The sequence below is a fragment of the Lissotriton helveticus genome, chromosome 3_1 (genome assembly GCF_964261635.1).
Source record: "Lissotriton helveticus chromosome 3_1, aLisHel1.1, whole genome shotgun sequence".
NCBI lineage: Eukaryota > Metazoa > Chordata > Amphibia > Caudata > Salamandridae > Lissotriton > Lissotriton helveticus.
This window is the reverse complement of record NC_136061.1, coordinates 409,668,826-409,693,686: the sequence shown is the minus strand read 5'-3', so window position 1 is coordinate 409,693,686 and position 24,861 is coordinate 409,668,826. Positions and strand designations below refer to the sequence as shown.

Here is a 24,861-nt window from a genome sequence, read left to right as displayed (position 1 = left end):
CTCACCAGGCAAGGAATCTGAAGATATCTTGTTAAATCCTTGTTACAGCATAAGATAACAGAGCTGTTTATTTATTTCCCACATTCTTACCTCTCCTCAGGTTCCTGCTGCAAACAGAGCTCCACAAAGTTGCGAAAAGTGGGGGTAAATGTTTTTGAGGCTGGTGTTTGCAATCTCTCGCTGGTCATTGTCCCCGTCATGGCAGAAGTGAGCACACTCTCGCCAATGCCGGAATCCACTCCGGAGCGAGAGTTCTTCAACCTTGAATCCCCACAGGGGAAGTAACTGGCATCCAATGGACAGGAGGCAGAGCCCTTGAGCTTCTGTAGCAGCATCTGAAAGAAGCACCAGTTTAACCCAGCATCGTCAAAAAGGCTAATTGCCACAAAGAGGACAGTTGTTCTCTAAGAAAATGAGCAATCTTGCAGAGATACTAATATGCTATTAGACAAAATGATATTTTAGATTGCTTGCTATTGAATCCATGTATGTTCCTTCCTTCAAAAACTCTCTCAGAAACTGGCCTATATAATTTTGATAGCTGACAACCTAAACTATGAGTTAGCCTAATAAAAGCATACAGCCTACACTATGAGTTAGCCTAATAAAAGCATTACTGCTGCAAGCTCACATCGATCTGATTTTCGTCAGTCTAACATTTTGCTCTTATTCTATGACAATAAGGCATCTTTTACTATACAAAGCCATTTCTTAGAAACATCGCAAAGCTCTTAGTAAAATATCTGTTTGCACTGATATAAGATATGTCAATGTCTGAAAAAAGAACGCTTTGTTGAATAATTCTCAGCACACATAGTCACCAATAGATGGGATATTGAGGATCTAGGAAAGAGGCACTGGGAAATCCATATATACTCAGGCAAACCTATTCAGCTATAGGACTGACTTCCTTCAGTACTTTCACTGTGAAATCTCTCTCACTTTGTGCCCTTGCCAGAGTTGCTGACAACATACCGCGTTTTGCATGTTCCACTACATAACAAGTATAAACACAGTCATATTACAAAGTTAAGTACTTAGGATAATGGTATGTCAATAACTATGCCAAAGTACCATAAGACATTATTATGGTAACAAATCGTAGGGAACTCTATTATCCAATATTTGGCAGTAAACACACCATTTTTTAAAATCAAGAAATATGAGTTATTTTCTTGTTCCAATTCGCACATCGCTGTTTACATCATAACTAAATAGCTTATTCTTTGATTTCCCCACGAGCCCTACAACAACTGTTTTTCAGTGGGTTATAGTTCGGGTTCTACTTCTTTCCGAAAAAGAGCAAGGAATGTCACTCACGTTCCCACTGTTACCTAATCTTAATTTCAACAACAGAAAAAAAGTACACTTTTTGGGCCTTTTAAACAAAAATCTAAGGAGTCTTGATTTGAGACAGATAAATGCTTGTTTTTCTTTCGCCATAAATCCCAGACACTGGCTCAGAGTTTTACCAAATTTCCCTCGACTCCCTCTTGAATTAGTGTTGATGTTGTAAATGTTGCTTGAACATACTTTAAAAAGATCAATAAAAACAAGTTTTAAAATAAAGATTCCCTCTGAAAGCATACGCTATGGACCTGATTTAGTTGTCGGGTGGTCGGCGGTCCCGACCGCCTCATTAGGATGTGACCTAACACAGTCGCATTACTACATTTCACCAAGGGAGCGTGCATTACGGCCGTAAACTTGCCTTAATGCATACTCCCATAGTGAAATGAGAGGTGCAGTTCATCCATGCTCCCCGTGGCAGGCACAGGGTGCAGGGTGTGCCCCTCGGCCTCCAACCGGAGGAAGAGGACCCTGCTGGGGGCCCCCAAACATGCTTTCTGAAATGGTTTCCATGTTGGGACAGGCAGGCATGGAAGCCATGCTGGAAACCGTGCATTGTAATCTCAAGGGCAGAAAGGCCCTCACTTGAAATCACTGGCTGGATTCTAACTGGCCGATGGACTCTTCGAGCCTGTCGGAAGCCAGCAGGAATGACTTTCCAAACCCCTATATTAATTATATTATATTATAATATATTAATTATATCTCAATTAGGTGGTCGGAAAGTAAACGAGGAGCCCATTATGACGCGGCTCGGAGCCTACCGAGCTGCATCGTAATCGGCCCCTGTCTGTTCCACAGGTATGAAGTTCCACTTTCCATAAATCCATAAATACACTAAGCATTAAAATGTTTCCTTTCTGGCTTGATATCAGTGACAAAAGATTGGAAGTACAGCAACCCCTAGTTATATGCCACTTTCATCAGATATTGCACTTACTGTTTGGCAACTCGTATCAACCATTAAAGGACAGAGGACATGGACAAAAAGACAGCACAGTTAGCCACATTCCATAATCAAACAGCCTATTTACTGTTATGCTAGTCACTAAGACCAAGTAGGCCATCCTCAATCCTAAATATTAAAGAGGTAAAAAGTCACAAGAATTTCCATAACTTCACATTGGCCCAGAAACTGCCCTAACCACAGAATGAGAAGTACATGACACTGATAAGCACCGAACATGGTAAAACAAATGTATAGCTGCTAAACAACTTTGAGGGATCATTGTTTATAGTTGACAAAGTCAAATTCACAATATCTGTGCCTTTCTGTGGGGATCTTCCAACCTAAGTCTTCTGCTTGCACCTTTATTTCAAATTTAAATACTTTGATAACCTTATGCAAAGGTCTAATCTGTGGTGTATAAATCATCTTTCCTCAGGAACTCTCCCTACAGAAAGTTTGGCCAAACATACCCTTCAATCCTTCTGCAGTCTTCTGAGTACATTTGACCCGTTGACGCAGATATGATGCAGCTATGATGTAGTTGCTGATGTTATTCCACCTCACTACTCTTTATTTTTCCCATAATTTGGTTACTTGTGTACTTATGCTCCCTCTCCTTGCCTGCCACTACATTGCAAACCGCTCTGACTGCTCCATCAAGACATGACCCCCACCCCCTACTGCCTCCTACCTTCTTGGGAATTGCTTGAATGCCCCCTACTGCCTCCTACCTCCTTGGGAATTGCTTGAATGCCCCCTACTGCCTCCTAGGGAATTGCTTGAATGCATATTAAGAAAAGGTATTTGTTTTACTTTAATTTCAATCATTTTATACTACATAAACACTATGTTGCTGGTTGTGCCCTGACTAAAAAACTGGCTGCCAAGGATGATGTGTATCACTAGTGAATGTAGTCATGCGCTAGGATCTTTTGGGTTGAGATTCCAGGGACCCAATGATGTTTATATGTGATGAAGATCCTCCATGATTGTGTATGGCCTGTAAGGAATCCAAATATTTTGTTTTTCCTCCATGCATGGCTCACCACAGGCTCCGAGCACTCTGCCACCATGAAGAGGAACACTAAAAAGCATAGCCTTCTCACATAGATTTCAACAATATTCTTAACGACATACCATCAAGCATCATTGCCACTCCCATTCCTGTTCTATGTATGCATGTATTTATGTTTTTATATATGTTTATATGCATGTTTATACTTCCAACAGCTGCTGGAAGTATACGTGTGGATGTTTCTATTTTGTCACCAGCTCAGCAGGTCTCATTCAGAACAAAGACAGTCTACACTAGGACCTCTTGGTTGCAGCAAGCCGTCAGTTTAGAATGATACTGTTTTCCCTGCCTTAGTAGAGTACAGTATCTAGTATCTATGCAGTTTTGTAAAGTAAGCAGTTAAATACCAGTGCACGAGAAGGAGCACAACTCCACTCAAAAAAGCAAGAAAGGAGAGCTACCAGTCAAAGGGGAAAGAGGGATTGTGACATTTTATCGAGTACATCTCGGTGATTTTGACTGTGAGATGTAAAGGAGTCACATAAGCTGTAATAAGAAATCTCTGAAGAAGCAATCAATGATCTAATCTGTAATGATCTGACAAGTACCTGAAGGAGACTGTAGAGCACACCATCACATCTGCACCCTGCCTGGCTGTCTTTGAAGTGTGACAGGGGTTCAAATGGGAAAGAATGCTCTAATAGCTTCACATCCCACCTCAGCTCAGCTGCATACAGGGGGATTAAAGTCTACTCCCTTGTTATTGGCATGTGCCTGGGGTGGGTAGTCAATGTTGGTAAAGTCTGTTGCAGTGACCTGGCATTTTAACACTTTGGTAATTAATAGTATTGTAATTGGGGGGTCTTCACTGCAGATGGCAACATACTACGTACTTGGGAGAAGAAACAACAATTAGTTGACATGTACCTGTGTCCTGTGCATATACTGGAATGGGGCGCAGCCGCTGGCCAGCTCACAGGCAGTAATGCCCACACTGTAGATGTCGGACTTCACATTGTACCCATGCATATCCTGTTGAAGAAGAAAAACCCTTTGAGATATCACCACTAATATGAAATAGGAAAGGGTCGCACACATTGTAATCCATTGGAGTACTCCCAGCAGATGAGCATGAGACCATTTGTGCAACAAATACACATTTAAAAAAAGTATGATTAGTGATTTCAATAACATGAGAGATCACATTGCCTGGGGCCCTGACACAAGATCATTGACTAGAGGCAAATGGCCCATGTCATGGACATGAGTATCTAACTCCCCTGCTGGCCATCACCGCTCCAGAGTCCAGACTCTGTATCGCATTACAGGTATGTGAGTAATAGGCATGCTGAGCTTTCCTCGGAAATGAGGAACGACCACAAGAATCAGCGTTACTGCACCCGAATCCTGTGGTAATTTCCCATTTTTGTCCCATTTCCGTTGTATCTGGTGAAATGTTCGGGGGGGGGGGGAATGAGGGTGGCAGATGTGGGGAGGAGCAGTGATGGGGCATTTATTGTGATTTATATCTAATTCGCCTGGAAACATGCTTTCTGCTAAATCGGGAATTGCATTGGCACTGTGATGGGGTCCAAAGCACTGTACTGCTTCTGGTTTTACCATTTCCTACTCTGACCCTGGTTGAGTGTGGCCCAGAGCTATATCCCTGTGGTAAGGAGGGAGAAGGATGGGGAGAAATACTGCTCAAGGGCAATCTAAATGTGCTGGTGTCTGCTAACCTGGAATGATCATGTTTGCAAATACCAGATCAGACGATTCTGATCCCAAAGACACTGGAGCCAGCCCCATCTGGCCCCATCCACTCTCTGATACCGTGTGAAGGACCAGCAAATGCTCTAGCGCCACCTCATCTGCCCTTCTTTGGCGCCAATCAGAAAGGGCCTCCTAAAAACGCCCCACTCTCATTTACCATCTGCTCCAAATAGGTAGAGAAATGTTTGAGGATTTCAGCTCATTATTTCTCAGGAAGGGGGAAACCACACGGATTTGAAATCTATATTTTCACATCCATGTATTATTCCCCATGCAGTACTCCACTTGATTTGTTTGTGGGGACTTGTCCGGAATCAGGGTTCCAGCCCTTTCATGCCCCAACCCCTAAATCTGAGAGCTCGTAGAGAGAGCCTTTGATAGTCAAGTATGAAGCCTGTGTACATTCCACAGACTACTGCACCCAAGCCGTGAACTGCTATGTACAATACTACAATGCTCCTCGCCATAAGCGAGGCAAAGGTCCAGGAACAAATATACATTTCACTCAACAAACTGGAACACATAATGCTCGCTACCCGTTTGGAGAAAAAGCGTGTCAGTGAAGCTCCTATTACTTCCAGCAAAGTGGTTACAATCAGCACATGTGAAATGCAGTCTGGGAGGTGTTAATGAAATAGAGATTATATATCTAGGCCTATAGCATTTCATCTGCAGGAAGGACAACTAAATGCCTCCCTTCCTTTGCTATTTGTTGTGCTCTGTGTAATGTCACTTTCGGTGTGTCAACAGCAGAAACATCAAACAGCGATAATGTTTAGAACTAAGACAGCAATTAAAGAGAGTGGCGTGCCTGTGCTCTGCTGCCCCAGGCTCGAGTGTCAACAGTCAGAGCATGGGTGGACTGCTGTGACCTGAAGGAGTCGGCATGTGATGATGTGGTGAATACCTGTTTGAACAGATGTGTTGCAGGTGCCTTCTGAGCTGGCTTTAGTTTCTTTGGCCTTCAGGATGGATTTGAGGGTGCACATTTAATACCAGGCTACCATACTTCATCTCTTTTTTTTTGCTTTTAAGATGGCAGGTTGCTGCTTGGGGTGGAGACACTTGAATGCATCCTGGGCAACCTCCCCTTTGATAGCTCTCACCATGGAGTGTGGGTATTTTAACCACACACTCTGCTTCCTGGTATCAGCAGAGGGATAGCTCGGTGTGCTTTGTATAACTGAATGGTCTCACTCTGGCTGGGTAGCCATTTTTAGATTACCTTGAAGTAATACACATGCATGAATAAAAGGAATAACATCATGGTGACTAGACCAGATCCACAAGATTTTGGTCAGCAATACGTCTTGCCAAATGCAAGCGCTCCTTCCCACTGCAATATGGAATGGTGTGAGGGAAAGTCTGAGTGAAATAAACATCCCAACCTCCTTAGTTTTCTCCACGGAGTTTATGATGTGCCTCATGTGTGTTAAGCAAATCGCAAGATGTATTTGGGCATATTTTGCAACATCCATATCTTGGTTCAGGGCAGACATAGGAATATCTTCTTCATAAAGAGGTTTAAATACAGTGCTTAACTTGAGCTGGTGGTTTCCGTTGTTCAGCACCGGCACTCAACACCAGCACCTATGATGCTCTTCCACAAGGTGTAACTTTTTGTCTAATTTACAAATAAGCAGGGCAACAGTTGTTTATTACTTTGATGTACATAGAAATTACTAATACCTGCTGCACAAGCCATTATTATAGCTTTGGGGTCCTGGAATAATCTGTATTGTCCCATTTGTAGGACTGTGATGGTTAGTAGTTGTGTTGGTACGGTCAATGGCAGCGCTGGTATGGCAAAGGGTGGTGCAAGCTGCAGTGGCCTCCTGGCGAGGGTCCTGGCACTTATTGTGTTACAAATTAAGTACTGTTTAAATGTATCAAAAGCAGAAAAGGTGCCGGTACCAGTTGTGTGATGGAATTCTAGCAGAACATATGTGGTCAGGTATTTAGATTGTAGCGGGTGGGGGCCCAAACCGTAGGTGGGTAGACAATTAAACATACCATTAGCTTTTATTGTGCTCTCTTAGGTTGAAAGAGATAAGTTTCCATACCTCAAAGTAGCTGACCTGTGAAAATTATCTAAAAAAGTAAAATAATCGTGTATCAATAAAAATACAACTAGTTTAATTCTAGTGTTCTTAGTTCCTGATCACTTCAACCTCTGCCTTGACCTGGCACCAATCCACTGAGGTATTATGAGATGTCAGAGTGGTTCTCAGTGGTTCTCAGATCCACCCTATAGATGGAGCAAATGTAGGTGTCGTCTGTCTATATCTAGAATGGAATAATGTCTGCTGGATCTATAGTGCCAATGGGCAGAGCATATGTTGCACAGCATGTCGCTGACATTTAGGTTGAATGGCGGGTGTTCATTCTAATCTAGATAGAGGATCTCATGTAAAAAGGACCAGTCTTGTTGGTGTCGAAGACTGTCATTGTTGATAGTGTCATATGCTGCAGACAGGGCAGCATATGACAGTTATTTCGAATAAATTATCTTGCTAATGATTAGCTCTTGATATATGAGAGGATAGTTGGCTAGTTCCTTAGGGTCTGTTGCAACTTTAAGTAGACAAAAGTTCCCTTCTTGAAACAATGTTACTTCAGAGTCTGGATAGGTTTATTATTGCCTGCATCTGGATCTAGACCAATCGTAATTTGATAGATTTAAGTTTTGTGTTATATTCTTGGCCTATTTTACACTGATTGGTCAAACAGTGGTGTTGAGGAATGTGTAACGTGCAAATACGAAGAAGAAGGTTAGTCTGGGAAGGCTCCTTAATGGGTTGCTGTGGTACACCTCGGGTAGAGCCTTCCCAGACTAGTCAAGTCATAAAATTTGTATAGCGCACTACATACCCAGAGGGTTTCAAGGCGCTTAGGAAGGGGAGGAGGATTATTTGTCAAATATCCACGTTTTAAGCTGCTTTCTGAACGCTAGGTGATTTTGGGTGAGGCGAAGGTAAGTGGGGAGTGAGTTCCATGTTTTGGCGGCCAGGTATGAAAAGGATCTGCCTCCCATGGTGGTCTTGTTGATGCGAGGTACAGTGGCGAAGGCTTGGCTGGAGGAGCGAAGTTGGCGGGAGGGGGTGTAGAAGGACAGTCGAGAGTTGAGGCAATCTGGTCCGATGTCGTAGAGTGATTTGTGTGCGTGGGTAAGCAGTCGGAAAGTGATCCTCTTATTGACGGGTAGCCAGTGGAGGTCTTTAAGGTGACCAGAGATGTGTTCGTTGCGTGGGATGTCTAATATGAGCCTGGCTGAGGCGTTTTGGATTCGTTGTAGTTTCTTCTGGAGTTTAGCGGTGGTACCTGCGTAGAGGGTGTTTCCGTAGTCCAGTCGGCTCGTGACTAGGGCGTGGGTGACTGTTTTCCTTGTTTCGGAGGGGATCCAGCGAAATGTTTTTCTGAGCATGCGAAGAATGTTAAAGCAGGAAGAGGATACGGCGCTGACTTGTCTGTTCATTGAGAGTGAAGAGTCCAGGATGACGCCAAGGTTCCGTGCGTGGTCTGTCGGGATGGGTGCTTTTCCGAGGGCTTCCGGCCACCAGGAGTCGTCCCATGCAGATGGGGATGTACCTAAGATGAGGACTTCTGTTTTGTCTGAGTTCAGTTTCAGACGGCTTTGTTTCATCCAATCGGCGACTTCTTTCATTCCTTCGTGTAGGTTAGTTTTGGCGGTGTTGGGGTCCTTGGTGAGAGAAAGGATCAGTTGAGTGTCATCCGCGTAAGAGATGATGTTGAGGTTGTGATGGCGTGCGATGGCCGCGAGGGGGCTCATATATACGTTGAAGAGGGTGGGACTGAGTGAGGATCCTTGAGGTACGCCGCAGATGATTTCAGAGGCCTCGGACTTGAATGGTGGGAGGCGGACCCTCTGGGTTCTTCCGGTGAGGAACGAGGTAACCTAACCTTCTTCTTCGTGCTTCTACCGGAGGGCAATTGACGTGAAGGGAGAGAAAGATATTAGACACTTTTCATATGGATCACCACTGACTAGAAAGATTTTTAACTGCTTTCATTTCATTGTAACACTATTTTGGCCCTTCAATTCAAATGACAGGCAATCTGGGTCACAATCTTCATAATGTTCAATCGTATTTTTACCCACTCAGTGTGCCCGTTTGCGAGGCTGCTACACTAGTGGCTGCTCAAAAATAAAATAATTACTGTTTTTGAGTGTTACAGAAGAAAGTGCAAAACAACCGGATGAATTGGATTTTTTTTTATAAAGACATTTTTATTGGTTTTGCAAAAGATACCAGCCATTTATCATGACACCAAAAAAATACAGGAGCATGGTCAACACTTCGATTTTCCCACATTACAGAGCTGAAATGATACAATGCTAAGTAGATTTGGACATTCCCTGCGTGTCTATACCATTCCCCCCAACCACTTCCCCCCAAACCCTTCGATACTTTTTAGGACACCCTTGTGCCTCATACATGTTTTTTTCTTGTGTGGCACACCAGTCGACCCCTCTCCACCAGTGGTCAACGCTTTGGGGATCAGGGCACTTCCAAGAAGCAGCTATATCCCTCTTAGCCACAACCATTGCCTTAGTAAAAAACAATTTTTCGTTTTTGGACCTACCTAGCCCATCAGTAATGCCAAAAATCGTCTGTCGTGGGTCGTGTGGTACTTCCCATCCCAATATTTTTGTGAGTTCCTCCTCAATGTCCCCCAGAACCATGTCAATCAAGGGCAAGCCCATACCATATGGAAGAAGTTAGCTGGTTCAAAGCCGCACCTAGTGCAAGTGTGGAGTCGGGCTAAAACCTGCCCGATGAAGGCGCACCGGGGTCAGGTAGGCTGCATGTAAATAGTATAGTTGAACCATACGCAGCCTGGCAGAGACGGTAACTGTCCTGGGGGCCATAAGAGCATCACTCCAGTCTTCCCCCTCCAGTGTGCCTACCCATTCCTCCCAATGAGTGCTTAGTTGATCTAGCGAGGTGAGGGTGTTATTGACCAATGTCCGATAAATGCGGGAGATGCCCCCCTTCCCCAGGTCTCCCAGCATAATCTGTGCCTCTGGCGGGCTCTGGTCAGGGAGCCGCATGCCTACCGTGAGGTGTACATGGAGAGCATGGCGCAGTTGTAAATATCTGTAAAATTGTGACTGATGCAGGGAGTATCTGGTTTGGAGGTCCTTGAAGGAGCGCATGTGGCCGCCTGCCCACACAACCCCCAACTGTGAGATCCCTATAAGGTCCCAGGATCGAAAGCCCTGTAGCCCACTAACCTCTCTGAGCCAGGTGCCCTGCCAGATGGGCGTGCACTGGGTCAGTTTTTGTGTCCACTTTGTGTGTCACAGCACAGAGCGCGTCACCTCCGGCAGTCGAGATAGAATAGGATCTCCATACAGCATAGATTGGATTTTGGTCAGACCCAATTCGCTTAGCTCAAGCTTGTAGGCCGGGTCGGACCACCCCCATGGAACCAGTAGTGTATGGATAGCAGGCTTGTGGATAGATGATACAGGTATAAATGGGTCATCCCCAGACCCCCATCAAATGAAGGGACCCTACAGATGTTTAAAGCCAAGCAAACCCTCCCTTTTCCCCAGTGGAAGTTAGAGGCCATGCTATCCAGCTCTCGAAACCAGGCCCTCAGGAAGCAGAGGGGGGTGTTTTGAAGAACATAAAGGTACCTGGGGAGAATCGTCATTTTAAAAAGTGACTCTCCCCATAGGGTTCAGAGGCAATGCCTGCAATTTCTGGAGATCCGCCTTAGCCTACCTTCACTAGAGGAGTAACGTTGAGGGCCCAGCTTTGCTCGGGGAGCAGAGTCACCCATATCCCCAGATATTTAAACGATTGGCTACGGAGCGGTATGTTGGACTGCCATTCATAGTATTCCTCAGACAGGTGGAGGGACCAGGACCGACTTATCAAGGTTCAGCCAGAGGCCTGTTCAAAATATTGTAAAATTCGGAGGCATTGAGGGCCGGACTGGGAGGGGTCCGCTAGGTAAATGAGGACGTTGTCAGCGTAAAGAGCAATCTTGTCAGCCTCCGCATAGGGCCAGCTCCAGCCCTGCACACGCCCATCTGACCGTATCAGGGCCGCCAGGGGTTCCATCACCAAGGCGAAGAGCAGGGGGGAAATGGGACACCCCTGTCTCGTTCCCCTACAGACAGAGAAGGTCTCCGACAAGACCCCTTTAACCAGGACTCGCGCCCTCGGGCGGGCGTATAGGATACGGACCAGACCCCGGAAGTGGGGAACAAAGCCCATTGCAGCGAAGACATCATCCAAAAACCCCCAGTCCACTGATTCGAAGGCTTTCTCAAAGTCCACAAGGAGGAACGCTAAATAGGGGGTGAGCAAGTGACGGTGGGCTAGGGCCAGTTGCAACCTCTGGAGACCGTGCCGGGTACGCCGTGAGGGCATGAACCCACATTGGTCCGGGTGAACCAATACGGACAGGTGGGGCTTGAGCCGCTGGGCAAGGACTGTGGCGAACAGTTTCAGTTCCGTGTTGATAAGGGAGATGGGACGGTAGTCCGCACACCGTGGGGAGGGTGGCTGAGATTTGGGAAGAACCACAATGGTGGCCATGTCTGTCTCAAGAGGGAAGGAAGCCTTTTCAAAAGCCTCCCGGAACAGACTTACAAGGTAAGGAATGAGGGTTGCGCGATATGGAGCATAGTATTCTTGAGGGAGGCCATCCAGGCCCGGCGTCTTGCTGGAGGAGGTAAGGGCTATTGCTTCCCCAATTTCCTACAGAGTGATGGGGCGGTCCAGGTCTGCCTGCACAGTGGAATCCAGGCGAGGGAGGCGATCGTTCCCGATCCCCAGCAAGCCAGAGAGCGAGAGTGTTAGGGTTTTGGCCGTATATAATTGGCGGTAGTAGGAAGCGGAGGTGCAAGCCATCTCAATTGGGGAGCGGCATACCGATTCATCCTGGGCTATTATTTCGGGGATGATGCGGTTCGCCCTGGGATAGGTGGATAGTCTGTGGAGAACAGCTGTTTTTGTCGCCCCAGCCACACACTCTGGCTACTGACTAATGCCAGAGGAGTTTAGCCGCCCCCAAGGAAAGCTGCCTAATCTCCGCACGGATGCGAGCAAGAAGCCTCTCCTCGGAAGCGTCTGGGGCCACAGAGGAGGATTGTTCAAGGTGCAATGCCTGTGCCACTCGCAAGCTCATTTGTTGCAGCTGCGCTTGCCGCTGGAGCTTGAGCTGGCCCTTGGCGACCCCCTGGATAGTGGCCTTGCTTACCTCCCATAGGGTGCCCGGTGAAGATACAGACCTGTTATTAGTCAGGAAATAATGCTTGAGTTCCTGTCCCACCACCCTCCAGAACTTCTTGTCCTGAAGGAACCATGTATTCAACCTCCACGTCTGAGGCATTGAGGGGGGCGCGGGACCCGTGCTAAGTAGCACTGGGGAGTAGTCAGGTATACCCATAGGGAGGATGGCGACATCCTAAATCGTAAGACAGTCCGTCAAAAGGACAAAGATCGCGTTCATATGCGCCAGCGTGTGATGAGCTGCTGTGGTATGTGTAAAATGTTTGGTATGTGGGTGCCAGACATGCCACGTGTCGCAGAGGCCTAGGGATTCAGACCAGTTCATTAACTGTTTTGCTTGTGTGAGTCTACTATGGGATGGAGGGCCCGTCGAGTCCAGGTCAGGGAAGGAAACCGCATTAAAGTCACCCCGAGGAAAGTGAGGGCAGTGAGGTCAAGAGTTCTGTGGATTTGGCCAGGGTCTTTGTTAGCATCGATGGGGGAAGAGTAGAGGGATACAAGGTGGAGGGGGTTGCCATTCAGTGAGCCACAAAGGGCCACTGAGGTGCCCTGGGAGTCATGGATGGCCCACGTAGTCACAAAGAGAAGAGAGCGTTTCAACAGGATCGCCACCCCACAAGAGCCCCGGGTGAAGCCCAAAATGCCATACCATGTCATGCCCATACTGTGCCAGAAAGGGGCAGTGATTACCCACCAAGTCTGTCTCCTGAAGCAGGAGAAGCTCCACCCCAAGGCGTTGTGCGTATTGCAGTACAGCCATGCGTTTGAAGCGGTCCAAGAGGCCGTTGACATTCCAGGACATTACGAGGAGGGAAGTCCCTAGCATGGGCATGTCAGTCATGGTGGTAGATGGTCGTAGTGGGGTGGTAAAATCCTACAGGGAAGCTTCGCCATGAGAAGGGTCTTCGGAAAGCACAGCAGGGTGCTCAAATAGGGCCTGATGTATCCCATCAGGAAGTGAAACAGAGCATTGTATGAGTGCTGGTGTGACAAAACGATAAAAAAAAAACAACAACAAATAACCCTGGGAAAGAACAATTCCTTCCTCCTCCCCCACCCTATACTTCAAGAACAGAAGCATCTGTCGGCCCCCCTAATATAATCAAAAGATAACCAAACTAAAACGCTCAGGTTGGGTTGCGTGGAGGACCCCTCCATGTGACCGGATATGCAGTGTCTCGGCAGAAAGACAGAAAATCAGAGCAAGAAATCTGCCAGAGCCTCCGGCTCCCGCAAGGTCGGAGCACGCCTCGGAATGATCACAGCATCATCAGCCATCCGGCGGAAGATCAAAGGGTTGTGCTGCGGGAGAGATCGGTGTCCACCCTTGGGGAGTCTCGTCGTGCCGGCAGTGGAAGAGCCACATGTGAGCTGCCAGATGCTTGGTGCCTGTGGCGGGGAGGGGAGCCCGAAGGGCTTGAAGAGTCTCAGTCTATGAGCGGCTAGGCTCGAGGATTGTTGAGACACAAACCTGGGACCGGCGCCTCCTGCGGTAGTGCGTGCGCCGACTGCGCTGGTGCCCTGGTGATCATCCCTGCAGGGACGGGGCGCCCATTGGCCCAGGGGACAGGGTGGATTGTTGTATGAGGGTCTGCTCTTCCGTTAGCCAGGTCCAGGCCGCTTGAGGAGAGTCAAAAAAGTGCGTCTTGTTCTGAAAGACAACCTGCAGGCGCACTGGGAATTGAAGCTGGTATTAAAGGCCCAGGGATCGCAGTTTTTTCTTGACTTCAATGTATGTACTTCCTTGGTGTAGTCCAGGAATACCATGATGGTGTGATTTTGGAACTTGAGGGGCCCCTGAGAGTGTGCCTCTCACCGGATGGCATCCCTGTCTTTGAAGTTAAGGATTTTGAGGATGATAGGGCGAGGTGGTTCCCCGACTGGCCGCTTTGGCGTGAAAGATCAGTGTGCCCTTTCCAACACAAACCAAGCAGAGAGGGCGTCTTTCGTCATCCATGAGGTGAACCAAGCCTCCACAAAGGCGGCCACTTGGGTTTGCTCCGCGCCTTCAGGGAACCCCACCAGTCAGAGGTTGTTGCGAAGGGCGCAGTTTTCAGTGTCCTCCGCCCGCCGATGAAGCTCCTTGGTGTGTGGCCACTTGTGCTTTAAGCTGATTAATGTCGTCCTCCGCTGTAGAGATGCGGGACTCAGCCTCTGTGATCTGGGCCGTGGCGTTGCGAAGGTCCTGCCTGAGGAGAGACACTTCCACCTTGACCTTTCGTATCTTCTCCTCCACCAATGCCTACGAGGAGCTGATAGCCCGCAGGATGGCTGCTGAATCCGTGCCCTGGATGGCTACGGAGCGGTATGTTGGATTGCCATTCATAGCATTCCTTAGACAGGTGGAGGGACCAGGACCGACTTATCAGGGTTCAGCCAGAGGCCTGTTCAATAGATTGTTTTATTTGGAGGCATTGAGGGCCGGACTGGGAGGGGTCCGCTAGGTAAATGAGGACGTTGTCCGCGTAAAGATCAATCTTATCAGCCTCCGCATTGGTCCAGCTCCAGCCCAGAACACGCCCATCTGACCGTATCAGGGCCGCCATGGGTTCCATCACCAAGGCGAAGAGCAGGGGGGAAAGGGGACACCCCTGTCTCGTTCCCCTACAGACAGAGAAGGTCTCCGACAAGACCCCTTTGACCAGGACGCACGTCCTCAGGCGGGCGTATAGGATACGGACCAGACCCCGGAAGTGGGGACCAAAGCCCATTGCAGCGAAGACATCATCCGAAAACCCCCAGTCCACTGAATCGAAGGCTTTCTCAAAGTCCACAAGGAGGAACGCTAAATAGGGGGTGAGCAAGTGACGGTGGGCTAGGGCCAGTTGCAACCTCAGGAGACAGTGCCGGGTACGGCGTGAGGGCATGAACTCACATTGGTCCGGGTAAAGCAATATGGACAGGTGGGGCTTGAGTCGCTGGGCAAGGACTGTGGCCAACAGTTTCAGTTCCGTGTTGATAAGGGAGATGGGACGGTAGTCCGCACACCGTGGGGAGGGTGGCTGAGATTTGGGAAGAACCACAATGGTGGCCATGTCTGTCTCAAGAGGGAAGGAAGCCTTTTCAAAAGCCTCCCGGAACAGACTTACAAGGTAAGGAATGAGGGTTGCGCGATATGGAGCATAGTATTCTTGAGGGAGGCCATCCAGGCCCGGCGTCTTGCTGGAGGAGGTAAGGGCTATTGCTTCCCCAATTTCCTACAGAGTGATGGGGCGGTCCAGGTCTGCCTGCACAGTGGAATCCAGGCGAGGGAGGCGATCATTCCCGATCCCCAGCAAGCCCGAGAGCGAGAGTGTTAGGGTTTTGGCGGTATATAATTGGCGGTAGTAGGAAGCGGAGGTGCAAGCCATCTCAATTGGGGAGCGGCATACCGATTCATCCTGGGCTATTATTTCGGGGATGATGCGGTTCGCCCTGGGATAGGTGGATAGTCTGTGGAGAACAGCTGTTTTTGTCGCCCCAGCCACACACTCTGGCTACTGACTAATGCCAGAGGAGTTTAGCCGCCCCCAAGGAAAGCTGCCTAATCTCCGCACGGATGCGAGCAAGAAGCCTCTCCTCGGAAGCGTCTGGGGCCACAGAGGAGGATTGTTCAAGGTGCAATGCCTGTGCCACTCGCAAGCTCATTTGTTGCAGCTGCGCTTGCCGCTGGAGCTTGAGCTGGCCCTTGGCGACCCCCTGGATAGTGGCCTTGCTTACCTCCCATAGGGTGCCCGGTGAAGATACAGACCTGTTATTAGTCAGGAAATAATGCTTGAGTTCCTGTCCCACCACCCTCCAGAACTTCTTGTCCTGAAGGAACCATGTATTCAACCTCCACGTCTGAGGCATTGAGGGGGGCGCGGGACCCGTGCTAAGTAGCACTGGGGAGTAGTCAGGTATACCCATAGGGAGGATGGCGACATCCTAAATCGTAAGACAGTCCGTCAAAAGGACAAAGATCGCGTTCATATGCGCCAGCGTGTGATGAGCTGCTGTGGTATGTGTAAAATGTTTGGTATGTGGGTGCCAGACATGCCACGTGTCGCAGAGGCCTAGGGATTCAGACCAGTTCATTAACTGTTTTGCTTGTGTGAGTCTACTATGGGATGGAGGGCCCGTCGAGTCCAGGTCAGGGAAGGAAACCGCATTAAAGTCACCCCGAGGAAAGTGAGGGCAGTGAGGTCAAGAGTTCGGTGGATTTGGCCAGGGTCTTTGTTAGCATCGATGGGGGAAGAGTAGAGGGATACAAGGTGGAGGGGGTTGCCATTCAGTGAGCCACAAAGGGCCACTGAGGTGCCCTGGGAGTCATGGATGGCCCACGTAGTCACAAAGAGAAGAGAGCGTTTCAACAGGATCGCCACCCCACAAGAGCCCCGGGTGAAGCCCAAAATGCCATACCATGTCATGCCCATACTGTGCCAGAAAGGGGCAGTGATTACCCACCAAGTCTGTCTCCTGAAGCAGGAGAAGCTCCACCCCAAGGCGTTGTGCGTATTGCAGTACAGCCATGCGTTTGAAGCGGTCCAAGAGGCCGTTGACATTCCAGGACATTACGAGGAGGGAAGTCCCTAGCATGGGCATGTCAGTCATGGTGGTAGATGGTCGTAGTGGGGTGGTAAAATCCTACAGGGAAGCTTCGCCATGAGAAGGGTCTTCGGAAAGCACAGCAGGGTGCTCAAATAGGGCCTGATGTATCCCATCAGGAAGTGAAACAGAGCATTGTATGAGTGCTGGTGTGACAAAACGATAAAAAAAACCAACAACAAATAACCCTGGGAAAGAACAATTCCTTCCTCCTCCCCCACCCTATACTTCAAGAACAGAAGCATCTGTCGGCCCCCCTAATATAATCAAAAGATAACCAAACTAAAACGCTCAGGTTGGGTTGCGTGGAGGACCCCTCCATGTGACCGGATATGCAGTGTCTCGGCAGAAAGACAGAAAATCAGAGCAAGAAATCTGCCAGAGCCTCCGGCTCCCGCAAGGTCGGAGCACGCCTCGGAATGATCACAGCATCATCAGCCATCCGGCGGAAGATCAAAGGGTTGTGCTGCGGGAGAGATCGGTGTCCGCCCTTGGGGAGTCTCGTCGTGCCGGCAGTGGAAGAGCCACATGTGAGCTGCCAGATGCTTGGTGCCTGTGGCGGGGAGGGGAGCCCGAAGGGCTTGAAGAGTCTCAGTCTATGAGCGGCTAGGCTCGAGGATTGTTGAGACACAAACCTGGGACCGGCGCCTCCTGCGGTAGTGCGTGCGCCGACTGCGCTGGTGCCCTGGTGATCATCCCTGCAGGGACGGGGCGCCCATTGGCCCAGGGGACAGGGTGGATTGTTGTATGAGGGTCTGCTCTTCCGTTAGCCAGGTCCAGGCCGCTTGAGGAGAGTCAAAAAAGTGCGTCTTGTTCTGAAAGACAACCTGCAGGCTCACTGGGAATTGAAGCTGGTATTAAAGGCCCAGGGATCGCAGTTTTTTCTTGACTTCAATGTATGTACTTCCTTGGTGTAGTCCAGGAATACCATGATGGTGTGATTTTGGAACTTGAGGGGCCCCTGAGAGTGTGCCTCTCACCGAATGGCATCCCTGTCTTTGAAGTTAAGGATTTTGAGGATGATAGGGCGAGGTGGTTCCCCGACTGGCCGCTTTGGCGTGAAAGATCAGTGTGCCCTTTCCAACACAAACCAAGCAGAGAGGGCGTCTTTCGTCATCCATGAGGTGAACCAAGCCTCCACAAAGGCGGCCACTTGGGTTTGCTCCGCGCCTTCAGGGAACCCCACCAGTCAGAGGTTGTTGCGAAGGGCGCAGTTTTCAGTGTCCTTCGCCCGCCGATGAAGCTCCTTGGTGTGTGGCCACTTGTGCTTTAAGCTGATTAATGTCGTCCTCCGCTGTAGAGATGCGGGACTCAGCCTCTGTGATCTGGGCCGTGGCGTTGCGAAGGTCCTGCCTGAGGAGAGACACTTCCACCTTGACCTTTCGTATCTTCTCCTCCACCAATGCCTACGAGGAGCTGATAGCCCGCAGGATGGCTGCTGAATCCGTGCCCTGGATGGCTACGGAGCGGTATGTTGGATTGCCATTCATAGCATTCCTTAGACAGGTGGAGGGACCAGGACCGACTTATCAGGGTTCAGCCAGAGGCCTGTTCAATAGATTGTTTTATTTGGAGGCATTGAGGGCCGGACTGGGAGGGGTCCGCTAGGTAAATGAGGACGTTGTCCGCGTAAAGATCAATCTTATCAGCCTCCGCATTGGTCCAGCTCCAGCCCAGAACACGCCCATCTGACCGTATCAGGGCCGCCATGGGTTCCATCACCAAGGCGAAGAGCAGGGGGGAAAGGGGACACCCCTGTCTCGTTCCCCTACAGACAGAGAAGGTCTCCGACAAGACCCCTTTGACCAGGACGCACGTCCTCAGGCGGGCGTATAGGATACGGACCAGACCCCGGAAGTGGGGACCAAAGCCCATTGCAGCGAAGACATCATCCGAAAACCCCCAGTCCACTGAATCGAAGGCTTTCTCAAAGTCCACAAGGAGGAACGCTAAATAGGGGGTGAGCAAGTGACGGTGGGCTAGGGCCAGTTGCAACCTCCGGAGACAGTGCCGGGTACGGCGTGAGGGCATGAACTCACATTGGTCCGGGTAAAGCAATATGGACAGGTGGGGCTTGAGTCGCTGGGCAAGGACTGTGGCGAACAGTTTCAGTTCCGTGTTGATAAGGGAGATGGGACGGTAGTCTGCACACCGTGGGGAGGGTGGCTGAGATTTGGGAAGAACCACAATGGTGGCCATGTCTGTCTCAACAGGGAAGGAAGCCTTTTCAACTGCCTCCCGGAACAGACTTACAAGGTAAGGAATGAGGGTTGCGCGATATAGAGCATAGTATTCTTGAGGGAGGCCATCCAGGCCTGGCGTCTTGCTGGAGGAGGTAAGGGCTATTGCTTCCCCAATTTCCTCCAGAGTGATGGGGCGGTCCTGGTCCGCCTGCACAGTGGAATCCAGGCGAGGGAGGCGATCGTTCCCGATCCCCAGCAAGCCCGAGAGCGAGAGTGTTAGGGTTTTGGCCGTATATAATTGGCGGTAGTAGGAAGCGGAGGTGCAAGCCATCTACATTGGGGAGCGGCATACCGATTCATCATGGGCTATTATTTCGGGGATGATGCGGTTCGCTCTGGGATAGGTGGATAGTCTGTGGAGAACAGCCGTTTTTGTCGCCCCAGCCACACACTCTGGCTACTGACTAATGCCAGAGGAGTTTAGCCGCCCCCAAGGAAAGCTGCCTAATCTCCGCACGGATGCGAGCAAGAGGCCTATCCTCAGAAGCGTCTGGGGCCACAGAGGAGGATTGTTCAAGGTGCAACGCCTGCGCCTCTCGCAAGCTCATTTGTTGCAGCTGCGCTTGCCGCTTGAGCTGGCCCTTGGCGACCCCCCGGATAGTGGCCTTGCTTGCCTCCCATAGGGTGCCCGGTGAAGCTACAGACCTGTCATTAGTCAGGAAATAATGCTTGAGTTCCTGTCCCACCACCCTCCGGAACTTCTTGTCCTAAAGGAACCATGTATTCAACCTCCACGTCCGACGCATTGAGGGGGGCGGGGGGCCCGTGCTAAGTAGCACTGGGGAGTGGTCAGGTATACCCATAGGGAGGATGGCGACATCCTAAATCGTAAGACAGTCCGTCAAAAGGACAAAGATCGCGTTGATATGCGCCAGCGTGTGATGAGCTGCTGTGATATGTGTAAAATGTTTGGTATGTGGGTGCCAGACATGCCACGTGTCGCAGAGGCCTAGGGATTCAGACCAGTTCATTAACTGTTTTGCTTGTGTGAGTCTATTATGGGATGGAGGGCCCGTCGAGTCCAGGTCAGGGAATGAAACCGCATTAAAGTCACCCTGAGGAAAGTGGCGCCCCAGGGCAGTGAGGTCAAGAGTTCGGGTGATTTGGCCAGGGTCTTTGTTCGCATCGATGGGGGAAGAGTAGAGGGATACAAGGTGGAGGGGTTGCCATTCAGTGAGCCGCAAAGGGCCACTGAGGTGCCCTGGGAGTCATGGATGGCCCATGTAGTCACAAAGAGAAGAGAGCGTTTCAACAGGATCGCCACCCCACAAGAGCACCGGGTGAAGCCCAAAATGCCATACCATGTCATGCCCATACTGTGCCAGAAAGGGGCAGTGATTACCGATCAAGTCTGTCTCCTGAAGCAGGAGAAGCTCAACCCCAAGGCGTTGTGCGTATTGCAGTACAGCCATGCGTTTGAAGCGGTCCAAGAGGCCGCTGACATTCCAGGACATTACGAGGAGGGAAGTCCCTAGCATGGTCATGTCAGTCATGGTGGTAGATGGTCGAGGTGGGGTGGTAAAATCCTACAGGGAAGCTTTGCCATGAGAAGGGTCGCCGGAAAGCACAGCAGGGTGCTCAAATAGGGCCTGATGTATCCCATCAGGAAGTGAAACAGAGCATTGTGTGAGTGCTGGTGTGACAAAACGATAAAAAAAAACAACAACAAACAACCCTGGGAAAGAACAATTCCTTCCTTCTCCCCCACCCCTCCCCCACCCTATACTTTAAGAACAGAAGCATCTGTCGGCCCCCCTAATATAATCAAAAGATAACCAAACTAAAACGCTCAGGTTGGGTTGCATAGAGGACCCCTCCATGTGACCGGATATGCAGTGTCTCGGCAGAAAGACAGAAAATCAGAGCAAGAAGTCTGCCAGAGCCCCCGGCTCCCGCAAGGTCGGAGCACGCCTTGGAATGATCACAGCATCATCAGCCATCCGGCGGAAGATCAAAGGGTTGTGCTGCGGGAGAGATCGGTGTCCGCCCATGGGGAGTCTCGTCGTGCCGGCAGTGGAAGAGCCACATGCGAGCTGCCAGATGCTTGGTGCCTGTGGCGGGCAGGGGAGCCCGAAGGGCTTGAAGAGTCTCAGTCTATGGGCGGCTAGGCTCGAGGATTGTTGGGACACAAACCTGGGACCGGCGCCTCCTGCGGGAGTGCGTGCGCGCGCCGACTCCGCTGGTGTCCCGGTGATCAACCCTGCAGGGACGGGGCGCCCGTTGGCCCAGGGTGCATTGTTGTATGAGGGTCTGCTCTTCCGTTAGCCAGGTCCAGGCCCCTTGAGGAGATTCAAAAAAGTGCGTCTTGTTCTGAAAGACAACCTGCAGGCGCACTGGGAATTGAAGCTGGTATTAAAGGCCCAGGGATCGCAGTTTTTTCTTGACTTCAATGTATGTACTTCCTTGCTGTAGTCCAGGAATACCATGATGGTGTGATTTTGGAACTTGAGGGGCCCCTGAGAGTGTGCCTCTCACCGGATGGCATCCCTGTCTTTGAAGTTAAGAATTTTGTGGATGATAGGGCGAGGTGGTGCCCCGACTGGCAGCTTTGGTGCGAGAGATCAGTGTGCCCTTTCCACCACAAACCAAGCGATGAGGGCGTCTTTCGTCATCCATGAGGTGAACCAAGCCTCCACAAAGGCGGCCACTTGGGTTTACTCGGCGCCTTCAGGGAACCCCACCAGTCAGAGGTTGTTGCGAATTGCGCAGTTTTCAGTGTCCTCCGCCCACCGATGAAGCTCCTTGGTGTGTGGCCACTTGTGCTTTAAGCTGATTAATGTCGTCCTCCACTGTAGAGATGCGGGACTCAGCCTCTGTGATCTGGGCCGTGGCGTTGCGAACGTCCTGCCTGAGGAGAGACACTTCCACCTTGACCTTTCCTATCTTCTCCTCCACCAATGCCTAGGAGGAGCCGATAGCCTGCAGGATGGCTGGTGAATCCGTGCCCTGGACGGGGGGAGCCCCCTTGGCTAGTCCAGGCGGCTCGTGCTCTGAGGTGGTGAACCGGTCCATCTTGGTTTGCGTGGGGGCTGTCGCTGCCATGGAGGCCCTGTCTTTACCCATGATCACTGGTCAGTTCAGGCTCTGCAGGGATTGTAGTGGGCCGGCCAGAGGAATGAGCGGGCCTCCCGCACACGCCCCGCCATGGATGCACGAGTCTGGGTAGAGAAGGGGGAGGGGAGAGGGGGGAACCCCGCTGCCCAAAGTGCACAGCCAATAGGATTCACTCACACCCCACTGGGCCAGTCTCAAGGGCTGGAGCAAGATGCGGGGACACCACCACGGCGTGGGGAGAAGAGGGGGGGCTCCAGCGCCGACCCTTCGTCCCGCTGCCCGATGCTGCAGCCGAGCCCCCAGAATGGCTCCCCACTCACCAGGCTAGCGGTCCGGGCCTTGCAAGGCAGTGTCGTGAGCTGGGACAGGAGAGTGGAGGCGCAGCAGGCTCTCCCCAGTTGCGTCAGCCTCCAGGAGCGACCAACGAAGGCCTCCGCAGGCCGCTGGGCCCCAGGTATCTCCCGTGGGAAGTGGGCAGGGATGATCAGATCCGGGCGAGGCGGGAGGGGCGCCCTCTGCCCGAAACACGCAGCCGATGGGCCCCCCACTACCTCCCCAGTGACGGTCAGTCCAAGGATTCCAAAAGCGCTGAAGGGGGTTTCGGGGAGCTTGTCACCAGTCCCACACACCGCTGTCCGGTAAAGCAGCTCCCCCACTCACCGCATGGGTTGAGCTCCCCGGGGCCAGGGCAAGTTGCCGGAGCCGTGCCTCCCCGGCCACTTCCACGCAGGCCGGCTGTCTCCTCAGGGATCAGATGAGTTGTGAAGAAGAGATGGCCTGCCCTGGCGCACCGGCCACCTAGTTGCAGCCGCCGGCGGCCGCCCACGTCCAGGCCTCAGGAATAGCTTGTTGGGAGGGGCAGCAACGACCAGGCCGGTATGATTAGGCCCAGGAGGGATGCGGGGAGAATCGCCCGCTGCCCGAACCGTGCAGCCGATGGGCCTCTTCACCAACCTCCCCCAAGGGTTAAAACTGCGAGGCAAATGTTGTTGAGCAGCAGCCGATCCGGAGGCCCATGGAACGACCGGGCTCCGCGGATGGCTGGGAGGAAGGAGGAAGGGTTGGGAATCAAGGCGCCAGTCCTGTGTGTTCCCGCCCAGCACGGCAGCCGCCTCCCTTAGGTCCGGCGCGGAGCCCCCGCCCGTACCTCCAAATGCATCACTGCCACCCCTCAGGTGCCGGGCCTGCACGCTCCGGTGGGGGATGTGCACCAGCGGCGCACCGGCACCAATCACCGGGTGCCGCTGTGTCGTGCCCTCGGGTCCAGGTGAGGTCTTTGCTGCTGACGGGCACCAGGAGAACAGGGCAAGTTGTGGCGGCCTGGGCGCCCGCTGCAGGGAGGGCGGAATGCAGAGCCCCGATCAGTACGCCCCAGGTTGGGTCACCTGATTCACTGCCCGGGTGCGGAGGGCTTGGGTATACTTCACACGTCTATGGAAAGTGGGACTTATAGCCTCACTCCTATGCTTGCGTTGTGGAACGCACACTGGGACTTTTCTCCACACGATGTGGAAATGTGGGTTTCTGGTGTCCTTCTGGGAGGGGGTGTTGTCCTGGTTGGGTCAAGTATTAGATTGTGTCCTACCTGGAGATCCCAAGTTTACCCTATTGCACGTCACTTTGGATGCCAACAGTAAAAGACATTGGGCAGCCCTCCGATGGCTGGGGTTGATGATGGCTAAATGTGACATTGTCAGAGCATGGAAAGGAGTACACCCCGAGCTAGGAGACATGGAAGGCGAGGTTTGATAGGTGCATGTGCCCAGAAATTCCCATCTATACCGCACCAGTCTGCTTGCAGAAACACCACAAAATATAGCCATGGTGGGCCCAATATAGAGGGATCCCCTGACACAGCAAGAGTCTAGACCCTTCGGCATCGATAAAGAAGTTAGGTCATTTGGGGACAGGTAGACTCCATAAGTGGGGGGAGGGGTGAAGTGTGAGAACCGGGGTCACTATCGCCTTGGGAAAGGGAGGAGTGAGAGGGCAAATTCAGAAGTAAACTTGTATATACAATGGTAGATTTTGCAGTCTATGTCGATGTCTGTGAAATATCTAATAAAATGTGCTATAAAAAATGGTTGAATACAGGTTACAATTGCTCAGGGGTTTGCCAAATCGGACTCCTTTTGTACTGATTAGGGTAACTGAGACTCTCATTTTGGTATCTCTGTTCTTGAACAATATTTTGTGAACCTAATGATTATGACCCTGCTGCCAAAGCACCTTGCTCCTCTAGTCGGGTGAGTAGGAACTAATGAATTAGACTTAGGTGTAGTAGAAAAGTACAAAGACAAAATGAAGCAATAAATACGTTTCTAACCTGTCTCAGTAGTTCTGGACTCAGCCAGGGAAGAACAGAAGTGCTGAAGTTTGGGAACTCGTAGGCAACATTTGATTTCTGCCCACTGCAGACCATACAGTAGATGCGGTTCAGGCCAGCCAGTGAGATGGAGCCTTCTCCGGAGATGAGAATGTGACTTGCTTTTACGTTTCTGAAACACAAATATGAACACGTTTTAATGCAATAGATTTTTTTCTAAATGCCATGTCAGTTTGTTAAAATAGGAACCTCCTTATAGGAAGAGGAACAACTAATTATGGAATAAGGAATTAATCTTGTGTCATTCAACTTCC

General features: G+C 50.7%; 1 protein-coding gene across 2 annotated transcripts in view; it reads right to left on the bottom strand.

The window, feature by feature from the left end:
• Nucleotides 1–24,861, bottom strand: part of STRADB (STE20 related adaptor beta) — a 181,768-nt gene that overhangs the window by 17,781 nt on the left and 139,126 nt on the right. For both annotated transcript variants that reach the window (XM_078680220.1, XM_078680221.1), the window contains exons 8-10: nucleotides 24,548–24,719; nucleotides 4,242–4,346; nucleotides 91–335 (exon numbers count right to left, since the gene is read on the bottom strand). In XM_078680220.1, coding sequence (XP_078536346.1) covers nucleotides 91–335; nucleotides 4,242–4,346; nucleotides 24,548–24,719 — 522 coding nt within the window. The remainder of the gene's footprint in view (nucleotides 1–90; nucleotides 336–4,241; nucleotides 4,347–24,547; nucleotides 24,720–24,861) is intronic.